At 40.5% G+C, this 20,554-nt stretch overlaps 1 protein-coding gene across 1 annotated transcript in view; it reads left to right on the top strand.

Moving 5' to 3' along the window:
* The window catches only part of LOC146612731 (uncharacterized), a 28,511-nt gene extending 15,173 nt beyond the window's left edge, over nt 1-13,338 (top strand). Inside the window, exons 2-3 of the mRNA XM_085377495.1 lie at nt 5,542-5,761; nt 12,515-13,338. Of these exons, the coding sequence (XP_085233621.1) occupies nt 5,590-5,761; nt 12,515-13,338 (996 nt within the window). The 5' untranslated portion in view covers nt 5,542-5,589. The remainder of the gene's footprint in view (nt 1-5,541; nt 5,762-12,514) is intronic.
* The last annotated feature ends 7,216 nt before the right edge of the window (nt 13,339-20,554 follow it).

Here is a 20,554-nt window from a genome sequence, read left to right as displayed (position 1 = left end):
CTATTCCATACCGTCACTGCCATTATATTATGCTGCTATTCTGTATATATCGTACTTACTATTGTTTGAATACTTGCGATTGTTTTATTGTACTTTTTATATTTTACATTTATATTTATTATTTATCTTGCACCAAGGGAGTGGCACTCCAATTTCATTATACTCTGTACAATGACAATAAAGGCTATTCTATTCTATTCTATTCTATTCTATTCTATGTGCAAGGGTCGCTGGGGTCCTGGAGTCTTCGAGGCGGGCGGGGCTCAAGGCCAACCCGGAGAAGTGTGCAGTTACACAGAGGGACGTATACTATTGGAGGTGGGCAGGTGCGTCCGCATCCCAAGACAAAAAGGAGGTGAGTCGGTTCTTGGGGGTGGACGGTTACTACTATTGGTTCATGCCCGGCTTTGTGGAGCTGACCACCTGAAAGGGTGCCCCACATCTGGTGTGGTGGATGGAGCTGTGCCAGGTGGCGTTTGTGCAGGTGGAGAAAGCTCTTTGAGGGGAACCCCTGCTACACACACCTAACTTCTCCCTCCCTTTTATTCTGCTGACTGACGCTTTGAACAGAGGGCTGGGGCCCGTTTTGTACCAGCAGGTAAGGTGGGTTGACTCGGAGCAGGAGGCCAGGTTTTTGATATGTTTATGATGTGTTTTGATAAATTATGCATTTTCATGTTGTGAGGCATACTGATATACTAATGTTGTTATTGAAATTTTGTGTGAAAATAATGTTTAGTAGTTTTGTGCAGGATACACAGGTTAGTTTGCAGTATTGTGTTAAAATCACAATAAGGGATCGGAAATTAGAGAGGACAGCTGTGAAACATCTGCTGACATCTAAAATCTGTTGTTTAAATCGACAAAGAGCAGCAGGTCAGCTGATCATAGCCTGTACATTGACAGGTTCATGAGTATGTTCCAGGTATGTGGAGGGTGCTCAGGAGATGCTTTTGTCCCATTGTAATGAAAAAGAGGAGAACCTCTTCCACTATGTAGAAGAAACATATTTGGCAGGGGGGAGGTTTGCCTGTGACACCATCCATCATTGCATGCAGTTAGTTTATATTCATATTTATTGATTGACTGTGTATGGAAATATTACTGCTCTTCATCATGCAGTAAATGTTCTTCTCCGTATGAGTGTAAAAGATCCTTGAAGTTTGAACTTTGAGATCCTTCAGTTTGGTGGGCATAAATCTCCATGTTGTGGGTCGTTAATTTATTATTGTTTTCATGACACTATGGATTATCCTTCATATTTATATGTGCAAAGATTTCAACACTGCTTTATGAACTTGTATCTTGGTTTACAACAGATCTATGATTTCTGCGATTTCCTTTGGATTTAACCATAAGCATTGTTGGCTGTAAAATGCCAGCCAACTCTAATGTTCTTTACTGAGAACCATTCAAAAATGTGAAATACACAAAACTGACAAAAACAAACAGTAATATCGTATTCCCCTGTGGTTATGGTAAAGTTCTAGCAACCACAGCTGCCAGTATTTTACGGTAAATCTAACTACATTTTGTAACACATGACACCAGAGAAGACACTAAAATCAAAGGAAGATTGTTCTTCTTTTATTTATCAAAATTTATTTTTGATTTCCTGCAAGAGCAACTTCTGTAATTCTGTCACCAACACATATTTTCAAGAAGTCAAGCAGAGCCCTGGCTTCATGCCATCCCTTAAACCAAAAGAGAAAAAACAAAGAAATACTGAAATTTTATGAAGGGGTTGGGATCTCATTTGTCAGACTGTCCTGTGACCAGAGACACTAAAACTTTCACAACATTTAAATATCAGATTCTTTCCATTTCAGGACCACAGACAGCGACGATGTTTCCTCCTGACTGTTGGTGCTGATATGAAGTGTTGGTTTGTGGTTGATGTGGATTTGCTGCTCATGTGAATCCTCCCACAGTGTTTCATTAGCAGCTGTAACCACAGTGACTCTGATAAAACAGGAATTAGCAGAATCCATCTGATATGAAGCTGTGCTTTGAATACCACTTCCCTCCTCTTTGAAGAGTAGTCAGATATCTGTGTTCAGGTTTTTGTACAGCCTCTTCTACACTTTGTATCACTGTGTTTGTAGAGCACAGTAGTAGAGAGCTGTGTCTGCCAGGGTTAGGGCTGCTATGGTCAGATTAGTTGATGTAGAAGATGTTTGGGTTTTATAACGTTTATCAGGAATATATTGACGATCACTCCGAGATCTTGCTCCTTTCCAGAGTATAAACTGAGGAGCTTGAAGGTCAGAATCATGTCTGTACCAGTGAAGGTAAACTATGTCATCACTCGTCTCATAGCTACATGTGAGTTTGACAGATTCTCCTTCTGTTTCAGTGACTTCAGGTTGTTGAGGAGTGATTGAGTCTCCAGCTGTTAGTCCTGGAAAAAGAAAGAAGAAAAGTAGTGAAATGCAGTCTGTATATCTGCTTAATGCAGCAGCTTCAACTAAACTTTAATCCCTGTTCTTAAACTCACCTATAATGTGAGATAGAAGCAAAAAGAGGTGCAGCAACATGTCTTTGGAGTTATTAAAGCCAGACAGACAGCACATGAACAATGTTCTTCCACTGCAGCACAATGACCAACAAATAATGTCATTGGATGAGCTCAACTTTAGTGGGCGGGGCCGAGTTTAATTCCTGAGCCAATCAAATAGTTTTGTGCTTCCACAGCAGCTCTGTCTCTGTCTCTGATCTTTACTGCTTCATTTCTCTGTTGTCTTTGTCATCAGTCCAATGACACAAGAATCAGAGGTGTAACAGTGTGTGGCTCCCTCTAGTGGATGTTGTGGAGTATTCTGTTGTCTTTGCTCCAAAGGTTTTTGTACAGAGTTTTGCTGTTTCCTGTCACTGTGGGCTGCAGAGCACAGTAGTACACAGCAGAGTCAGACACTGCAGCAGAGGAGATCTCCAGATTGACTCGATTTCTCTCCTTGTCCAGTGCAGCAGTCAGTCGAGGGTTTGGGGGAGTTGCTCTCAGCACACTCAGCTCACTCGTATCAGTGATGAGGAGAAGGAACTGAGGAGCTGATCCAGGATCCTGTCGATACCACTGGAGATTATCAGCTTTAACTGAATAGTTACAGGACACAGTAACTGTACGGCCCTCTGATGAAAACACTTCAGCACTGCTGGCAGTAATATCATCTTCCAAGCTGTTACCTGCTGATGAAACAACATGTTATATTTACAGCTCTGTTCCACAGTCACATGTCCATCATTGGAAAAACACAGTGAGCTCAAAGAAAATCCAAACTGGATCTGTAACGCTGTAAACATGTCTTTGAACTTCAGGTGTTCCTGTCAGAAACATACGTACCTACGAGAGCTGCAAAGATCCAAATCACAGCCAGTTTTTCCATGTTTCCAGAGGAGAAATGTTGGAAGTGATGTTCACTGGGAGTTAGCTGTGAGTGGTCTGATGTTCACAGCTGGAGTCAGACAGGTTTCTGCAGTCAGGAGGAGGAGCTGCTTTTGCTCTCATGTGATGTGATGCTGCTTTTAAAGTTTTCCTGCTTCAATTTGTTCACACAGAGCATCTGGTTCTTCTCTCTGTGGTGTCTGAGCCAAAGAACATCCACTAAACACTCACGTCTGGGCTCCACTTTGAAAATAAAACGTTACATTTATGTAAATCTGTAAAAAATAAACATTTACAGCTTGTGTAATAATAAATATAACACCGAGAAAACTGTTGGAGTCAGATTTGAAAGACCTGAAAACTAACGCAGTGACACAGATGAAGGAGATTTTGCTCCTTTTATTTGATACAGCAGCCGAAAAAGAAGCTGCTGCAGTTTCTGCTCTTTTGTCTTTGATATTTTTGTATGAGTATGATGGATTTGTTCAGTTGTGTATTAAAAATTAAATGAAAGTCAGCACTGAAAGCTAAACAGTCAAAATAATTTCCTTTGTTTTTATTCCACATCCTGCATGGAGCTTCAGTCATTCATGGATCTGTTTTCTCTTCTCACTGCAGCCTTGCTGCTCACAATCATTTATTCATTTACTGCAACAAACTGAGATATCCTTCCACTGCCACGCAGATGACTGCCTAATTTACCTTCCTTTAACACCTAATAATCCAGGCTCCATACAACTCCTTTTAAACTACCTTTAAGAGGTCAAAGCTTGGATGGCTCTGAACTTTTTGAGCTTCAATGACAGCAAAACAGAAGTAATTACATCCAGCACTAATAATAACTCGTGCAATCCGCTTATTAATTGTGGTTGACTTGGGTCATACATCGAACAGCATGTCACAAATCTGGGAGTCATTGTGGACTCGGATTTTAAATATAATGAACAAATCAGTTCTGTGTCGTCTCTTAACTGGTACACACAGGCATCAACATATCTCACCTGTCCTCTCTTCACTGGCTTCCTGTTTATCTCAGAATTAATTTCAAAGTCCTAACGTTGGTTCGTAAATGCCTAAATGGTCTTGCTCCTACATACCTTTCTGATACCTTTGCCAGGTCTCTCTTGGAAACGAGAATTTTAATCTCAGTGAGATTTTTAACTGGAAAAATAAAGGACTAATAATATACTTCAGCCTCATATTCCCTTAGATCAGCCGTCCGGCTGCTTTTGGTTGTCCCCAAAAACTAGACTGGAACTTGGAGGAGAACGAGCTTTTTCAGTTGAGGCTCCCAAACCTGGAAAACGTTGCCTTCAAATATCAGACGGCCATCTTTGCTTCCAGCTTTTAATTCTCTTTTGAAACAGGATCAAGGATGCCAATGTTCACATTTTGGACAGAGAGGACAGATGGTTTGAAAGAGGAGTGAAAGAAGCCATCTATGTCCACTGTGAGCGACCATCTTTGAACAGAGGCGGGGGTTTACGACACCAACTGTCTGCCATCTATAATCCAGTTTTGAGATCCTTCCCAGACGCCTTAACGCCCACTCACATCCTGGGCCATCTGACCTCAGGAATTCGCATGATAAGGTGGGGCCAGGTTTCACAATGAACACACCCGAAACTCTGGCTGATTGGGACCCACACCCAGTTTCACACCTTGGCTCAGGCGATTAGAGGATCATCAGGGGTCCTTTTGTCCCTCTGTGGGGGGAAACTCCCACTAGGTTTATATCTGGGACTCTCCACCATTTGACCTTAGAACTGAAGAAGCTTCTCGGATGAGAGGTGAAACGTCTTCAAGCAACTTAAAGAAGTCCAGACGCTTTTCTTTGCAAGCTCCTTTGGTCTCTTTTGAAACACATCTTTTCTTTCAATAGTGTTTGGACCGGTGTGAGCTGATGTAATCTTTTTATTCTCTTTGTTTTATTTTATGTGAGTGTTTATCTTTTATCTTTGTGAAGCACTTTGGGCAAACTTTCTGTTTTTTAAATGTGCTTTAAAAATAAATTGGATTTGGACTGCCACAAAATTAGACTTTAACCAGGAACAAAAGGTAGCTATTGTCTACTGCCGGAAGCTCACCATGTGACACAGGCGGAAGTAAACAAACAAAGGCGTCATTACCGTCCCACGTGTGTGTGCCTGAGCACAGAGACTGTTGTGTTGTTGTGTGAGCTGAGTGTGTGAGCTGCGGCAGCAACGATGCCTTCAGTTCAGTATCTGAGAGAGTTCATCAACGAGCGACTAACTGCTGCTGCTGAACAAATATTCTTGGAGTTTGAAAAAACGATCGTCCAGTACGAGGAAGAGATCGACCGTCAGCGCAGACTGCTGGATATCACCTGGAAACCCCAAATCAAGCTGCACAGGACAGGTGAGTGTCCCTCTGAGGGAGGATCCTGATCACAGCTCTGCGGGACGTTTCTGATTGTGAGGACTTTTTGATGTGAGCTAACAAAGAGCAAACAGAGGACAGGACTGCGCTGCGCTGCATTCAAACAGCAGGCGCTGAAATCAGCCTGGATTTCTCTCTTAATTATTTAGTGAAACAAAGTTAGGATCAGGAGATTTGTGAGTCTGGTTCAGAGAGGGACCGATGTGCCGAAAAGCTCCCGGAAGTGTCGTGTCCACCCTGGGTCGTTTCCTCCCCGCTCTGTCCCGCTTTTCCTTTCTATTGAATAATTCTTGTAAAGCTTTGAAATCAGGCCGGATTTGAGCATTTTATTCAACCTGAATTCATCACTGAATGAGTTTGTTTAGGCGGAATCATTTTAAACAGCTTCATGTGTCCTGTGAAACTTGTGAAAGTTGCAAACATCATAAATAAAAAAAAAAAAGGATCCAGTTGAAGTCTTTCACGTGGCAGCAACACTTCATTTGGTTCTTGCTGCTTCAGTTTTCTAATATGAGAATATTAATGATGAGAGAGATGAGGATGATGAGGATGAAGTACAATTTTGTAAATGTCTAGTCGAGCAAAATCTAGTGTGGACAAATGTTGGAAACATAATATTGATCTGGAATAATAAATCATTTTAATTTGTTTTCTCTTCATATATATATATATATATATATATATATATATATATATATATATATATATATATATATATATATATACATATATATATATATATATATATACATACATACATACATACATACATACATACAGTGGGGCAAAAAAGTATTTAGTCAGCCACCGATTGTGCAAGTTCCCCCACCTAAAATGATGACAATCGAAATAAAGGATGTTGTTTGTGGATGAGTCTGGAAGCAGGTGATCGAAGCAGTGAAAGAAAGTAAAAAAGAAAGAAATCAAGGACAAGGGTTAGCAGCATAAAAACAAGAGGGGGAAAAGGAGGGTGGGGGACGAGAAGAAAAAAAAACGGAAACACTAAACCATTAAATCACTGACGGAGAGTGACGGTGTTAATTCTGCTATGAAATCACACTTTAAGATGCGATTTGATGCTGGTAAGTTAAACAGATGTTAATGCAAGTTAGTGTGAGTGGATAGGGAAATGGTGCAGCTGATTCTTATCTGGTGTGAGGTTAATACAGCCACGGAGTGATGTTCGGGTCGCGGTGGAGCTGTCCGTCCACGTACAGCCGGTCCACAGTGATGACAGCGCGGGAGCCCTTCTGGATGAAGCCGCGTCAGAATGGGAAGAGGACCCTGCGTCGTTCCAAGATCTCTTTGGGGAACTGGTCGTTCACGCTGAAGTCCGTTCCTTTTAATTCCCTGCCGCGGCTTTTCACATGTTGCTTTTGTTTGAAGTGGCCGAATTTGGCCACAATAGGACGTGGTCTCCCGGTCACAGCCCGCATGGGGCCGATGCGATCCACTCTATCAAAGGTGATGTTCTTCACCGTGTCCTCCGGCAGCTTCAGGTGGGTTTTGATGAAGCTTTTTACCGTAGTCTCCACGTCTACTCCAGCGGCTTCTGGAATACCAGAACATACAAGATTATTACGCATGCCACAAGCTTGTAGATCAATAACTGTCTCTTTTATTTTTTTATTTTCTCTATTTAGCTGAGTAACATTGTCTGTGAGACATTTCACCGACTCCCTTAGCGTGGCATTTTCAGCAGCGAGTGTTTCCACCTGCTGCTGGCTGTACTCCAGGGATTCTCGACATCTTTTCGACAACGGCGTCTCAGATTTGGCCGGGGAAGATGCACTTTGAGCCTTCTTCATAACGAGATCCTGGAAGCACTGATCAATGTAATTTTGGAGAGCCTCTAAACTCTCCCCGTTGTTCTCCAGGGTGTTGGAGATGATTTGGACAAGTATTGTTAGTTATAAGACAATTGATAGGTGCATTTGGTAATACTGAAGCTTAAATGAATTTATTCAAATCTAAACTACCATTTGCTTTAATTTTCTGCCAAAATCTCCGGCGTCTGACGTCAGTTACAACATGAGTCGCTTACCTTGTCCGTCACTTCCGTCACTTACCTCCTCTTTTCACTCCCACATTGGGTTGGCAGCTGCGGGGGTTTGGCCATTCCTCTGCAGATGATCTGTTAGCTGTTTGACAACTACTCTTTCAAGGATCTTTGAAACGAAAGGAAGGTTGGAGATTGGCCTATAATTAGCTAAGACAGCTGGGTCTAGAGATGCTTTTTGAGTAAAGGTTTAACTACAGCCAGCTTGAAGGCCTGTGCCCTGTACCAACACAGAGCGGAGCAGCTATCTGAACGCTACCCCAACAGAGGTCGATTATCTTGTTAATAATTTCACCTCCTCACTACGTACAACTCTGGATACTGTAGCTCCTGTGAAAACTAAGGTCTCTAATCAGAAGTACCTGACTCTGTGGTATAATTCTAAAACACGTACCCTAAAGCAGATGACTCATAATCTGGAGAGGAAATGGCGTGTCACAAATTTAGAGGATCATCATTTAGCCTGGAGAAATAGTTTGCTGCTTTATAAGAAAGCCCTCCGCAAAGCCAGAACATCTTACTATTCATCACTGATTGAAGAAAATAAGAACAACCCCAGGTTTCTCTTCAGCTCTGTAGCCAGGCTGACAAACAGTCAGAGCTCTTTTGAGCCAACCATCCCTTTAACGTTAACTAGTAATGACTTCATGAACTTCTTCACTAATAAAATTTTTATCATTAGAGAAAAAATTACCAGTAATCATCCCACAGATGTAATATTATCTACAGCTACTCTTAGTACCATTGATGTTAAGTTAGACTCTTTTTCTCTAATTGATCTTTCTGAGTTAACTTCAATAATTACTTCCTCCAAACTAGAGCTGGGCGATAGAACGATAACGATATGTATCGCGATATAACTTTTACTCGATAGAGAAATTAAGCTATCGCGATAGACCTCGCCGCTCTTGTCCTCTTTAAAAAAAAAAAAAAAAAAAAAGGTCAGCCAATCCAAATTAAGTAACGCAGAGCCGAACCAATCACAGCCGCAGCGTCACGTCGCGTGACTTGTTACGTACAGCACAAGTGCCAAGCCACACGTGTGTTTGTTTGGGAAGCAGCCAGCGGGTAATGGAGGAAATGAGTGTGCCGACTAGAAAAATCAACCGAGCGTGACCGAAGAGAAAACAGATGATGGTTGCAATGCCGGAGAGATTGTCGAACGGAAGAGCCATAGAAGTTCTGTAGTGTGAAGGTATTTCGGCTATTTCAAGTCTGACTAAAAACAGAGTAGCGTGCACTGTAAATGTGCCGAAAGCAAGTCTGGAAATACAATAAACTGGTGCATGCGTCACACTGTGCGCCACGTTATTGTTTCGGTGAAATGAATTTCTACAATACTGTTAATTCTACTCTCTGCAGTGTTTAAATGCTTACATATACACACAGTTAGTCCCTCCACACATACGACTCGGTTCTGCTTCTATGCCCCAGCTTTGTTTACTTTTTCCCACCGAGGCTTCTAGACTTCTGATTGGCCAACATTTCTGCACGGTTAGGAATCTAGCGCCACCTGCTGCTTTGGCATGTTCATAGCAGCGTTTTCCTTCATTTCTGCCTTTATGTGTGGACGGGATTATTTTTAAAACGAAAACGGAAAATCTCCGTTTTCAAAAATACCCGTGTACGTGTGGACGTAGCCTCAGTCTCTGACTGGAAGCGCTAATTCATCATTCGGCTTTTGTCAGACTAAAGTAACTGTTAAAACTGTTTGAAAAGCTAAGCTATACAACAAGGAGAGATTGAGAATTTCCTTTTAGTTCTCAGTTTATTGGATATTGACAAAAGTTAGTCAGTTTTGTCTGTTCTTCTGTAAAACAAACTAAGATTTATTTTTAGAATTAATATTTTGTTTCTAAGTGGAATTGACAATTTAGTCTGTTTCGTTTGTTCTATTTTGAAACTTAAACGCTTTAGCGGCTGCCTTTTGTGTAGTTTGCAATATTTGCCTTTATCTATCTGAAAAAGTCTCATGTTCCTTAAGTACATCTACCCTGTTGAACTTATTATGGGAAATAAATATTTAAATAAAAACAAGCTGCTGATTATTTCACATTTTACTTGTGAGCAACGGCACATTTAAATCTTACAAATATAGTTATTTGGCTTATATCGTGATAGATATCGTTATCGCCTGAAATGAAAAAAACATATCGTGATATGAAAAAATCTCATATCGCCCAGCTCTACTCCAAACCATCAACGTGGCTTTTAGACCCCATTCCTACAAAACTGCTCAAAGAAGTCCTGCCATTAATTAATGCTTCGATCTTAAATATGATCAACCTATCTCTAATGATCGGCTATGTACCACAGACCTTCAAGCTGGCTGTAGTCAAACCTTTACTCAAAAAGCATCTCTAGACCCAGCAGTCTTAGCTAATTATAGGCCAATCTCCAACCTTCCTTTCATATCAAACATCCTTGAAAGAGTAGTTGTCAAACAGCTAACAGATCATCTGCAGAGGCTTATTTGAAGAGTTTCAGTCAGGTTTCAGAGCTCATCACAGCACAGAAACAGCTTTAGTGAAGGTTACAAATGATCTTCTTATGGCCTCTGACAGTGGACTCATCTCTGTGCTTGTCCTGCTAGACCTCAGTGCAGCGTTCGATACTGTCGACCATAATATCCTATTAGAGCGATTAGAACATGCTGTAGGTATTACAGGTACTGTGCTGCAGTGGTTTGTATCATATCTATCTAATAGACTCCAGTTTGTGCATGTAAATGGAGAGTCCTCTTCACCCACTGAGGTTAATTATGGAGTTCCACAGGGTTCAGTGCTAGGACCAATTCTGTTTACATTATACATGCTTCCCTTAGGCAGCATCATTAGAAGACATAGCATACATTTTCACTGCTATGCTGATGACACCCAGCTCTATCTGTGCATGAAGCCAGATAACACACACCAATGAGTTAAACTGCAGGAATGTCTTAAAGACATAAAGACCTGGATGGCCGCTAACTTTCTGCTTCTTAATTCAGATCAAACTGAGGTTATTGTACTCGGCCCTGAAAAGCTTAGAAATATGGTATCTAAGCAGATTCTTCCTCTGGGTGGCATTACCTTGGCCTCCAGTAACACTGTGAGGAACCTTGGAGTCATGTTTGACCAGGACATGTCCTTCAATGCACATATTAAACAAATATGTAAGACTGCGTTCTTCCATTTGCGCAACATCTCTAAAGTTAGAAATATCCTGTCTCAGAGTGACGCTGAAAAACTAGTTCATGCATTTATTACTTCCAGGCTGGACGACTGCAATTCATTATTATCAGGAAGTCCAAAAAACTCACTGAAAAGCCTTCAGCTAATCCAAAATGCTGCAGCAAGAGTCCTGACAGGGACTAGAAAGAGAGAGCAGATTTCTCCTGTTTTGGCTTCCTGTTAAATCCAGAATTCAAAATCCTGCTCCTCACATACAAGGTCTTAAATAATCAGGCCCCATCTTATCTTAATGACCTTGTAGTACCATATCACCCTATTAGAGCACTTCGTTCTCGCTCTGCAGGCCTACTTGTTGTTCCTAGAGTATTTAAAAGTAGAATGGGAGGCAGAGCCTTCAGTTTTCAGGCCCCTCTTCTGCGGAACCAGCTTCCAGTTTGGATTCAGGAGACAGACACTATCTCTACTTTTAAGATTAGGCTTCAAACTTTCCTTTTTGCTAAAGCATATAGTTAGGGCTGGACCAGGTGACCCTGAATCCTCCCTTAGTTATGCTGCAATAGACGTAGGCTGCCGGGGGATTCCCATGATGCATTGAGTTTTTCCTTTCCAGTCACCTTTCTCACTCACTATGTGTTAACAGACGTCTCTGCACTGAATCATATCTGTTATTAACCTCTGTCTCTCTTCCACAGCATGTCTTTATCCTGTCTTCCTTCTCTCACCCCAACCGGTCGCAGCAGATGGCCCCGCCCCTCCCTGAGCCTGGTTCTGCCGGAGGTTTCTTCCTGTTAAAAGGGAGTTTTTCCTTCCCACTGTCGCCAAAGTGCTTGCTCATATGGGGTCATATGATTGTTGGGTTTTTCTCTGTACCTATGAAGCGCCTTGAGGTGACTTTTGTTGTGATTTGGCGCTATATAAATAAAATTGAATTGGTACATAGCTGATTATTAGAGATCGAACCATTAATTAATGGCAGGACTTCTTTGAGCAGTTTTGTAGGAATGGGGTCTAAAAGACATGTTGATGGTTTGGAGGAAGTAATTATTGAAGTTAACTCGGAAAGATCAATTAGAGAAAAAGAGTCTAAATGAATATCAATGGTACTGAAAGTAGCTGTAGATAATATTACATCTGTGGGATGGTTGAGTAATTTTTTCTCTAATGGTTTAAATTTTATTTGTGAAGAAGTTCATGAAGTCATTACTAGTTAACGTTAAAGGGCTGGTTGGCTCAACAGAGCTCTGACTGTTTGTCAGCCTGGCTACAAAGCTGAAGAGAAACCTGGGGTTGTTCTTATTTTCTTCAATCAGTGATGAATAGTAAGATGTTCTGGTTTTGCAGAGGGCTTTCTTATAAAGCAACAAACTATCTTCAACATCAGCTCGTAGTTTAATGTGTGTCTATCCTTACTGCTGCACTTTTGCTGGTTTTCACAGTATATTTCCTCCCATGTGTTTTTCTTGTATCATTTCTTTGTCTTGTCTCCTTTTGTCTCTCCAGACGTCCCACAGCAGCATGTCTGTAAGGAGGAGCTTCTCACTGACCAGCAGCTCTGTAACTGGGAGAGTCTCAACCAGAAGGAATCAGAGCTTCCTCATATTAATGAGGAACAGGAGCAACTTTGCAGCAATCAGGAGAGAAGACAGGTTATACTGAAGGAGGAGACTGATACCTTCATGGTGACTGCTGATTATGAGGAAAGTGACTACGGTAAACCAGAACAAAAGAGTAACCAGCTTCTCTCTCACAGCTCTGCTGTAGGTGAGAGCCAATATCAGGAAATAAGGAAGAAGTTTGATTCAGGATCAGCTGGAAATGGAAACAAAAGTCGCAACAATGCAGAATATCCACCTACCTCAGGAAGTCAATGTAACTCTGATAAAAGTAAAAAGTCCTCAAACTGTGATGTTTGTGGAAAAGCCTTTAAGTATGATTATATAATGAGAAGGCATTATCGAGTCCACACAGGTGAGAGGCTGTTCTCTTGTAAAATGTGTGGGAAAACGTTTATATCTGCTAGTTCTTTGTTGAAGCACACAAAAACTCACTCAGGTGTTAAGCCATTTTGTTGCACAACTTGTGGGAAAAGGTTTTCATATAACAGTGATTTACTGAAACACACAAGATCACACACTGGGGAGAAACCATATCATTGTGCAACATGTGGCAAAGTGTTTGGATATAGTAGTTCTTTATTGACGCATATGAGAATGCACACAGGTGTGAAACCATATAATTGTAAAACATGCGGGAAGACGTTCAAACGTAACTGTCATTTAACGGAGCACATAAGAACTCACACAGGTGAGGAACTCAGGACTTAGATTTAGATTAGATTAGATAGAACTTTATTAATCCCTCAGGTGGGTTCCTCTGGGAAATTCGATTTCCAAAAAAGCACAGCACCGACAGAAGTTACAGAGTTACAGAATATTATATATATATATATATAATACACACACACACACACACACACACACACACACACACACACACATATATATATATATATATATATATATATATATATATATATATATATATATATATATTATACAGAGACAATATAAATAAAATATACGAAGGGGATAAATAGAATAAATAGGAATAAAAATAAAAATACAAGTGAATTGCACATTTCAAGTATTGAGGTCTATTGCACCGTTGACTATTAACAAAGGTATTGCACAGCAGTGTTGGTCAAGTTACTTGAAAAAAGTAATTAGTTACTGATTACTGATTACTTCTCAAAAAAAGTAATCCCGTTACTTTACTGATTACTTGTTTTCAAAAGTAATTAATTACTTAGTTACTTAGTTACTTTTAAAAAACATGATACACTACCTGAATGCTTGATAAAGCAATAGACCTTTTGGGCCAATGCTATTTTTTCTGCATAATCCATCATATAAAAGTGAATCAAATGGAAAAGTGTCTTTTTAAAAAATTGTTTATTACTTTTAATCTTAACTTTATAAACAGTGCATCAAACAAAAATTAAATTAAATTCAACAGTCTTTGACTTTAATAAATTTGTTTAACATTTGAACATATTTCTGCACATTACACCATATTTTAAGAAAATAAAGGCTTAAACTGTATTTCTGCATACTCCAGCATATAACATAAATTATTTTTGTGTATACACACATCTTTTCATATAAATAAAGCAAAAAATAAATAAATAAAATAAATAAAATTAACAAAAACATCTTTTAACAGTTGGTAAAGTGCAGAGAGGCATAATATTGAGATTACAAAAAGAGAAAATGCTATTGCATGCTACATTCAGGCTGTTAATCCAGTCTCAGTTTGTGGCAACCCTGAAAAAGACCTATGTTTTATTGTTTTCTTTTGGACTGAAACAGTGGTTATATCGCATCAGCAGAAGCTTCTCAAACCTTCTATCAGACATTCTGTTCCTTTTTGGGGAAAGCACCAATCCACCTAAACTGAACAGCCGTTCCACTGGTGCACTGGATGGAGTTGGACTGTTGTATTTCATGTACATCTTTTTGAGATTTGGGAACTGATTCAGAATCTCAAGCTCATAGCCTGACCTTAAAAAGTCAGTTATTTCTTTTTCTGCTGAGAAGCTTTCTGTGGGCTGATTCTGAAATTCAAAAAAGTCCATTTCGGCTGGGCTGGCTGGGATTTGGGACACATTAGTGTTCTCAGTTGCAGGAGCAGCTTTACGACACTCTGTTATCAGGAGCTCCTTCACATACTCTCTCCTACGCTCATCTCTCAGCCAACGAAGTTTAAACTTGGGACAAGTGGCCGCTGCGAGAAGTCCTTCTTGGCTGTCCAGAACAGCATCAAAACGAGTCTTGATGGCCTGTAACATACAATATGATGCAACTAAGAATAAAATTATTTTACTGTATAATTACCTATTGTCAATATTTTGTGGGCTTTACAGCTCTAAACCATCTATATTTTCTATTATCAATACTGTATGAGATTTAATTTTGGCTGAGGCTTTTGTTGATATTATGATTAATATTCATGATTAATGATGATCAATGTCCCTGATATTTAACAAGGGGTGAATACTTGGTCTTTTATTCTATCATTTTAATAATTGTACCCACTGCTTAAAACAAAGTATAACATCCACCCACTGTGAATGGTATAATAAATTTAACAAATCCACCCAAAGCAGTTAATAATAATCTTACCTTTACAATGACATCTGGAAGGCTGGCTGTCATTCTAGAGAGGTCATCTTTCAGGGCAAGGGTCTTTGACATCAGGCTTGTGAGTGTTGGCAGTAAAGCCCCGTAGGTGCACTCATCCCCTTGTAAGATGTCCAGAGCCACTGTCAGGGGCTTCATCACAGTACAGTACTCTTTCAAGAACTGGTACTCCCTTTCATTAAGGCACTTGATTCCCAGTTTTACACACAGGGGATTAAGTTCATTCAAGGGAATTGTGATGATTCTAGAAATGGCCTCATACAGGGAATTCCACCTTGTGGATGTCGGTACCATTAGTTTCCTCCGACTGACTTCCTCCACCTGTTCAGAGGCTAATGTTGATCGACTTGCTTTAGTCCAAAGAGCAGAACATTTTGCAATGCTACTCCTATATACAGCCTTGGTGTCTGCACAGGAATTTAGATGTTTGTCAACATCGCTTGTTGAAATCAAGTTAATTGTGTGCGATGCACATCTGTAGTGTGGAGGGAGGCTGAACTGTGCATCACCAGATGCAGCTGAAAGAGCTTCTATGACATCAGTAAAGGTCAGTTCCTCGTCATCACCTTCTTCATTTTCAGATTCAGACTCCAAATGACAGGGCTGACATACTCTGAATGCTTTGGCAAAATTGGATGCATTATCCGTTACAGTGGCAATAACTTTGCCTTGTAGTCCATATGATGAATGGATTTCTTCAATCTCTGCTCCAATTACATCATAGGTATGGCTGCCTCTAATTCTCTTGCATGCTAGAGCGGCCTTGTTGTGTTGTAATGTGGAATTAATCCAGTGAACTGTTACACCCATAAAACTTTTATTATTTACCGTCCAGATGTCAGCAGTGGTGGAAACAAACTCTGCCTCTTCGAGTGTAGCCTTCAAGTTAGAGTTCATTTTGTCATATTCTCTCTCAAGGTATCCTACAAATGACTTTCTCTGGGGCAGCTTGACACCACTTTTAGTTGGTATTTTTTCTACGATGCGTCGGAATGATTCAGAGTCAACAGTGGAAATCGGCAACATGTCCTCGACGATATAGGCAGCGACAAGCTTCTTCAGTTCAGCGGCACTAAGTCCTGTCGCTCTTACGTCTAGTTTAACCTGTTTAGCAGGAGTGGGTCCATCTGAGGTTTGCCCGGTGGAAGTAGATGTGGTAGCCACAGCGGTCACGTCAGTGAGGGGATCCTGGGGGTTTTCTGTCAATTTAACATTCTTGTGGCAGCGTGCTAGGTGCTTGCTCAGGTTGGAAGTGGAATTTTTCGACGTAGAAAGAAGTTTTCTTCCGATGCAGAGTGTACAACGTACGCTTATGTTTTTGTCGCTTTTTAAAGAGTCAAATTCAAAATAATGTCGGTATTTCCAAGTATTAAATGCTGCACGATCGTACTCTATCCCTCACTCCATGTTTTCTATTGTTGACACACGAGCTACCATAGCCGTCGCACTCGCTTGCGTCATTGTCATGAGACATTCTCGCAAAAAGTTCACGGTTTTAGTAACGCAGCGTTCCTACGGGAAAGTAAAGGTAATCTAATTACCGTTTTTGCAATAGTAATCCCTTACATTACTCGTTACTTGAAAAAAGTAATCCGATTACAGTAACGCGTTACAAGTAACGCGTTACTGCCCATCTCTCTTGCACAGTGAGGTGAAGAGGCACTACAGCTTAGTTGTTCCCCCCTCCTTTGTCCTCCTGTCTCCCCTCCCTCTCCCCTCCAGAGAGGAGTTAAACAGTCTGATGGCGTGTGGGACAAAGGAGTTTTTAAGTCTGTTAGTTCTTGTCTTTGGGAGAAGCAACCTGTCACTGAACAGACTCTTCTGGTTGTTAATGGCCGTGTGCAGAGGATGTCTGGCATTGTCCATAATGTCCATCAGTTTCTTTAATGTCCTTTTCTCTGCCACTGTCACCAGAGTGTCCAGCTTCATGCCGACCACAGAGCTAGCCCTCCTGATCAGTTTCTCCAGCCTGGATGAGTCCTTCTTTGCTGTGCTGCTCCCCCAGCACACCACAGCATAGAAAAGTACTCCAGCAACCACCGACTGGTAAAACATCCTCAGGAGCTTCCTGCAGATGTTAAAAGACCTCAGCCTCCTGAGGAAGTACAGTCGGCTTTGGGCTTTTTTAAACAGGTGCTCTGTGTTGCATGACCAGTCCAGTTTGTTGTCCACCCACAGCCCGAGGTACTTGTACTTGTTGACCACCTCCACCTCCTCCCCCTCTATCTGAACAGGCAGTGGACCTGCCTTAGAACTCTTATTGTCAATGTACAGTTGCTTGCACACTGAAATTTTGAAGCAATACCACATAGTGTGAAAATAAAGAAAACAATATACAAGGAAGAAGAAGAACAGACAATATAAGAACACTATGTACACTATAAACATGATGTAGACGTCATAATAAAACATTGTAAATAATAAATAAGGGTGGAAGGGCTATGGTCATTAAGGGATGGAGATTGCACATATAGCTGAAATATTGCACAGCAGGAGCAGAATATTGTACGGAAACAAAAAGAAACTCACACACAAAGCAGCAGAAAGCTGTCCTTCTCAACTACATAAACCGGGGCCATGCCTTTACAAATGTAATGTGAGACGGCTCCTGTGATTTGTTTATGGCGCTGGGACGTTTTCTCATGAGGGCCTTGTGTGAAAGACTGCTGTATCTTCCGCTGGTATAGTTTTTATTTTCCCAACTTGCTCCCGTCGTTCCACAACTTGGTTTAGCTTGGATTTTCTGGATTCTTGAGTATTCTTTTTTGTGGACCTTCTATAAGTGATAGAAGAGATTTGTTGTGTTGCCATCGGGTGCAGGAATAGTTTTATAGCATAGCTAAATAGGCGTCTTCTGCTCCGTGTTGGTGCTGTTGAACCCAGTGGCTTTGTTGTCAAAGATGTGAAAAAAGGTTCAAAACCAGAACACAGTTGTGGCGCCATATGAGAACTCACACTGAGAGGTGTATTTTGACACAAGGTTAATTGCTCAGCTGTGTTGAGCTAAAAGTCAGAGGTTTGTGTCACAAAAGTAGCTGTTTTTATCTAATTCGCTGTGGTAACTTACACTAATAACCTGGTCAGGAGCAGGTAATGTGTTCAGAGTTTCACTTTAAAAGTGACTGTGCTGTTATACCTCATTCTAATCTGCTGCTAAATCTCTTTAACACTGATTAAATTGTAGCAATTAGAACACACAACACAAGAAAGTAATACAATTAATTTAGATTTGCCACAAGCTAAAGCAAATCTTTTCTTACTTTTTGCTGCTGTAAGTTTCAGGTCTCTAATGTGCAGTTGTTCCCTTAATATCATCTTCGCCTCTGTCAGTGTGTCCCAGGGTGGCTGTGGCTACAATGTAGCTGCCATCACCAGTGTGTGAATGGGTGTGTGAATGGGTGAATGACTGGATATGTAAAGCGCTTTGGGGTCCTTAGGGACTAGTAAAAGTGCTATATAAATACAGGCCATTTACCATTCATAATCTACCCCTCAGGTTAGAAGTCTTTTTAGAGAAAACAGTGTCTAAGTAGAGAGTTTCTAAAGGTTCAGAGTTAAACCACCTTAACGCAGTAGTATACCTGCTGTAACGGTCATTTTTCTCACCACCACGACCGTTTTTTACAGAAACTTGTTGTACACCCACTGTTACGGCGCAGGAAGCCTCTGCATTATTGTCCTGAACAGTCAGATCAGCCTGATGTCTTCAGCTGTCAGACTGCGATGTGATCAATTTTTAATGTTTTTATTTGTTGTTGTTTTGTCTTTTCAGTTTTTTGATACACCTGGAAATCTACTGTGTTGTTGAATTAAAGTTAGAATTTTACAATTATGTTATAAACCAAAAATGCACAACAGCTGTTTGTTTTCTTTCTTTGTTTTTTATCCACCCAAAACTCAAACATGACGGCCAACCTAACCACTGTGGTGATCACTGAGTAAGGGAGCAGGTTGGCCGTCTATCACAGGTCTAACAGAGACAGAATATTCACACTCACACGTTTGCATGTGTGATTTTAAGTTTGACTTTTTTGATCTCACAGGTAAAACTGTGTTACAGCAGCAGGATGAGAATGAGTAAAAAATGTGCAGTATACAATAAACAACAAATAACAGAGTTAAAATAGAAGTGCCAGGTAAGGGTCTAATACTATGAGATGCAACAGGAATGTAAGACTGGCATTGTGTAAGATACTCATGAGCTAAATAACAACTAAAAAAGTACAACTACATTTGTACAGTCAAAGGGAAACTAGTCCAATGTTCTTCTCACAGTTTCAGTCTCGTAGAGTAGTGATGTGTCGGTTGCGAACGAAACAGCTCTTAGAGCCGGATCTTTGACGTGAAGGACGCGAGCCATGTTTTTTTTTTTTTTTTTAGAGACAAAGCACATACAAGCTCCAAAGCACGTACAAAACACAACAGACGTGCTCCAGGATGCTAGGCACAGTGTTGAGCTTTTGTTACGTAGTGGCTACACAAGCCAGAAAGTACCAATGACCGGATTTGGTGTGTGGTAGTAACAGGTAAATGAACATTTTTTCTTTAATTATTTGAATATAACTATACACACATGCTTTCATGCTTTCAATTGTGTAATTTAAGTGATCTAGGTAGCTCTGTTTTGGAAGTTCAGTTAACGCTAGAAATGTGTTTTGGAGTTTGTACCTGCTCTGTCTCTAAATAAAACCACTTTTTTTTTACATTAGTAATTCCTTTAGTGCATAATTTTATATTGTTGTTAATAATAAATTATTTAAAGCAACAAAACAACCTGAAGAGCCGGTTGGGAACTGAAAGAGCCGGCTCTCTAAAAAGAGCCGGAAATCCCATCACCACGGTAGAGAAGTAATAATAATAATAATAGTACATTTTATTTGTGGGCGCCTTTCAAAAACCCAAGGTCACCTTACAAAAGAACAAAATTAATAAAAGGAGCAATAGTCATAAAATACATAGAATAAGTTAAAATTGCAAAACAGAACTTGACAACAGAAAATCAGCACTAAAGTGAATAAACCAGTTTGAACAGATGTGTTTTGAGCTGTGACTTAAACACAGGAAGAGAGTTTTTATTTCTTATGGCTTGAGGAAGAGAGCAACTGAAGGCTCTGTTCCCCATGTTCCGAGGGACCACTGTACTATATTTCACTGGCAAATATTGGAAGGACCCACAGAATTTGGTCCTGATGAAAAGTGGAGGAGTGCATCGATCAGACACTGAAATGAAAAATGTAGAAAGAAGAGAGAAAATAATAGGCCTTAACGCTTTCCATCAATGTGATCAAACAAGTAAAGACTGTAATTCTGACTGGAGAGAAGTTTAACAGTGTGTGGCTCC

Source organism: Diplotaxodon limnothrissa, linkage group LG18, assembly GCF_057381915.1.
Source record: "Diplotaxodon limnothrissa isolate DT_005_m linkage group LG18, D_limnothrissa_male_GT1.1, whole genome shotgun sequence".
NCBI lineage: Eukaryota > Metazoa > Chordata > Actinopteri > Cichliformes > Cichlidae > Diplotaxodon > Diplotaxodon limnothrissa.
The sequence above is the reverse complement of the archived record's forward strand: the minus strand, read 5'-3'. Positions and strand labels throughout refer to the sequence as shown.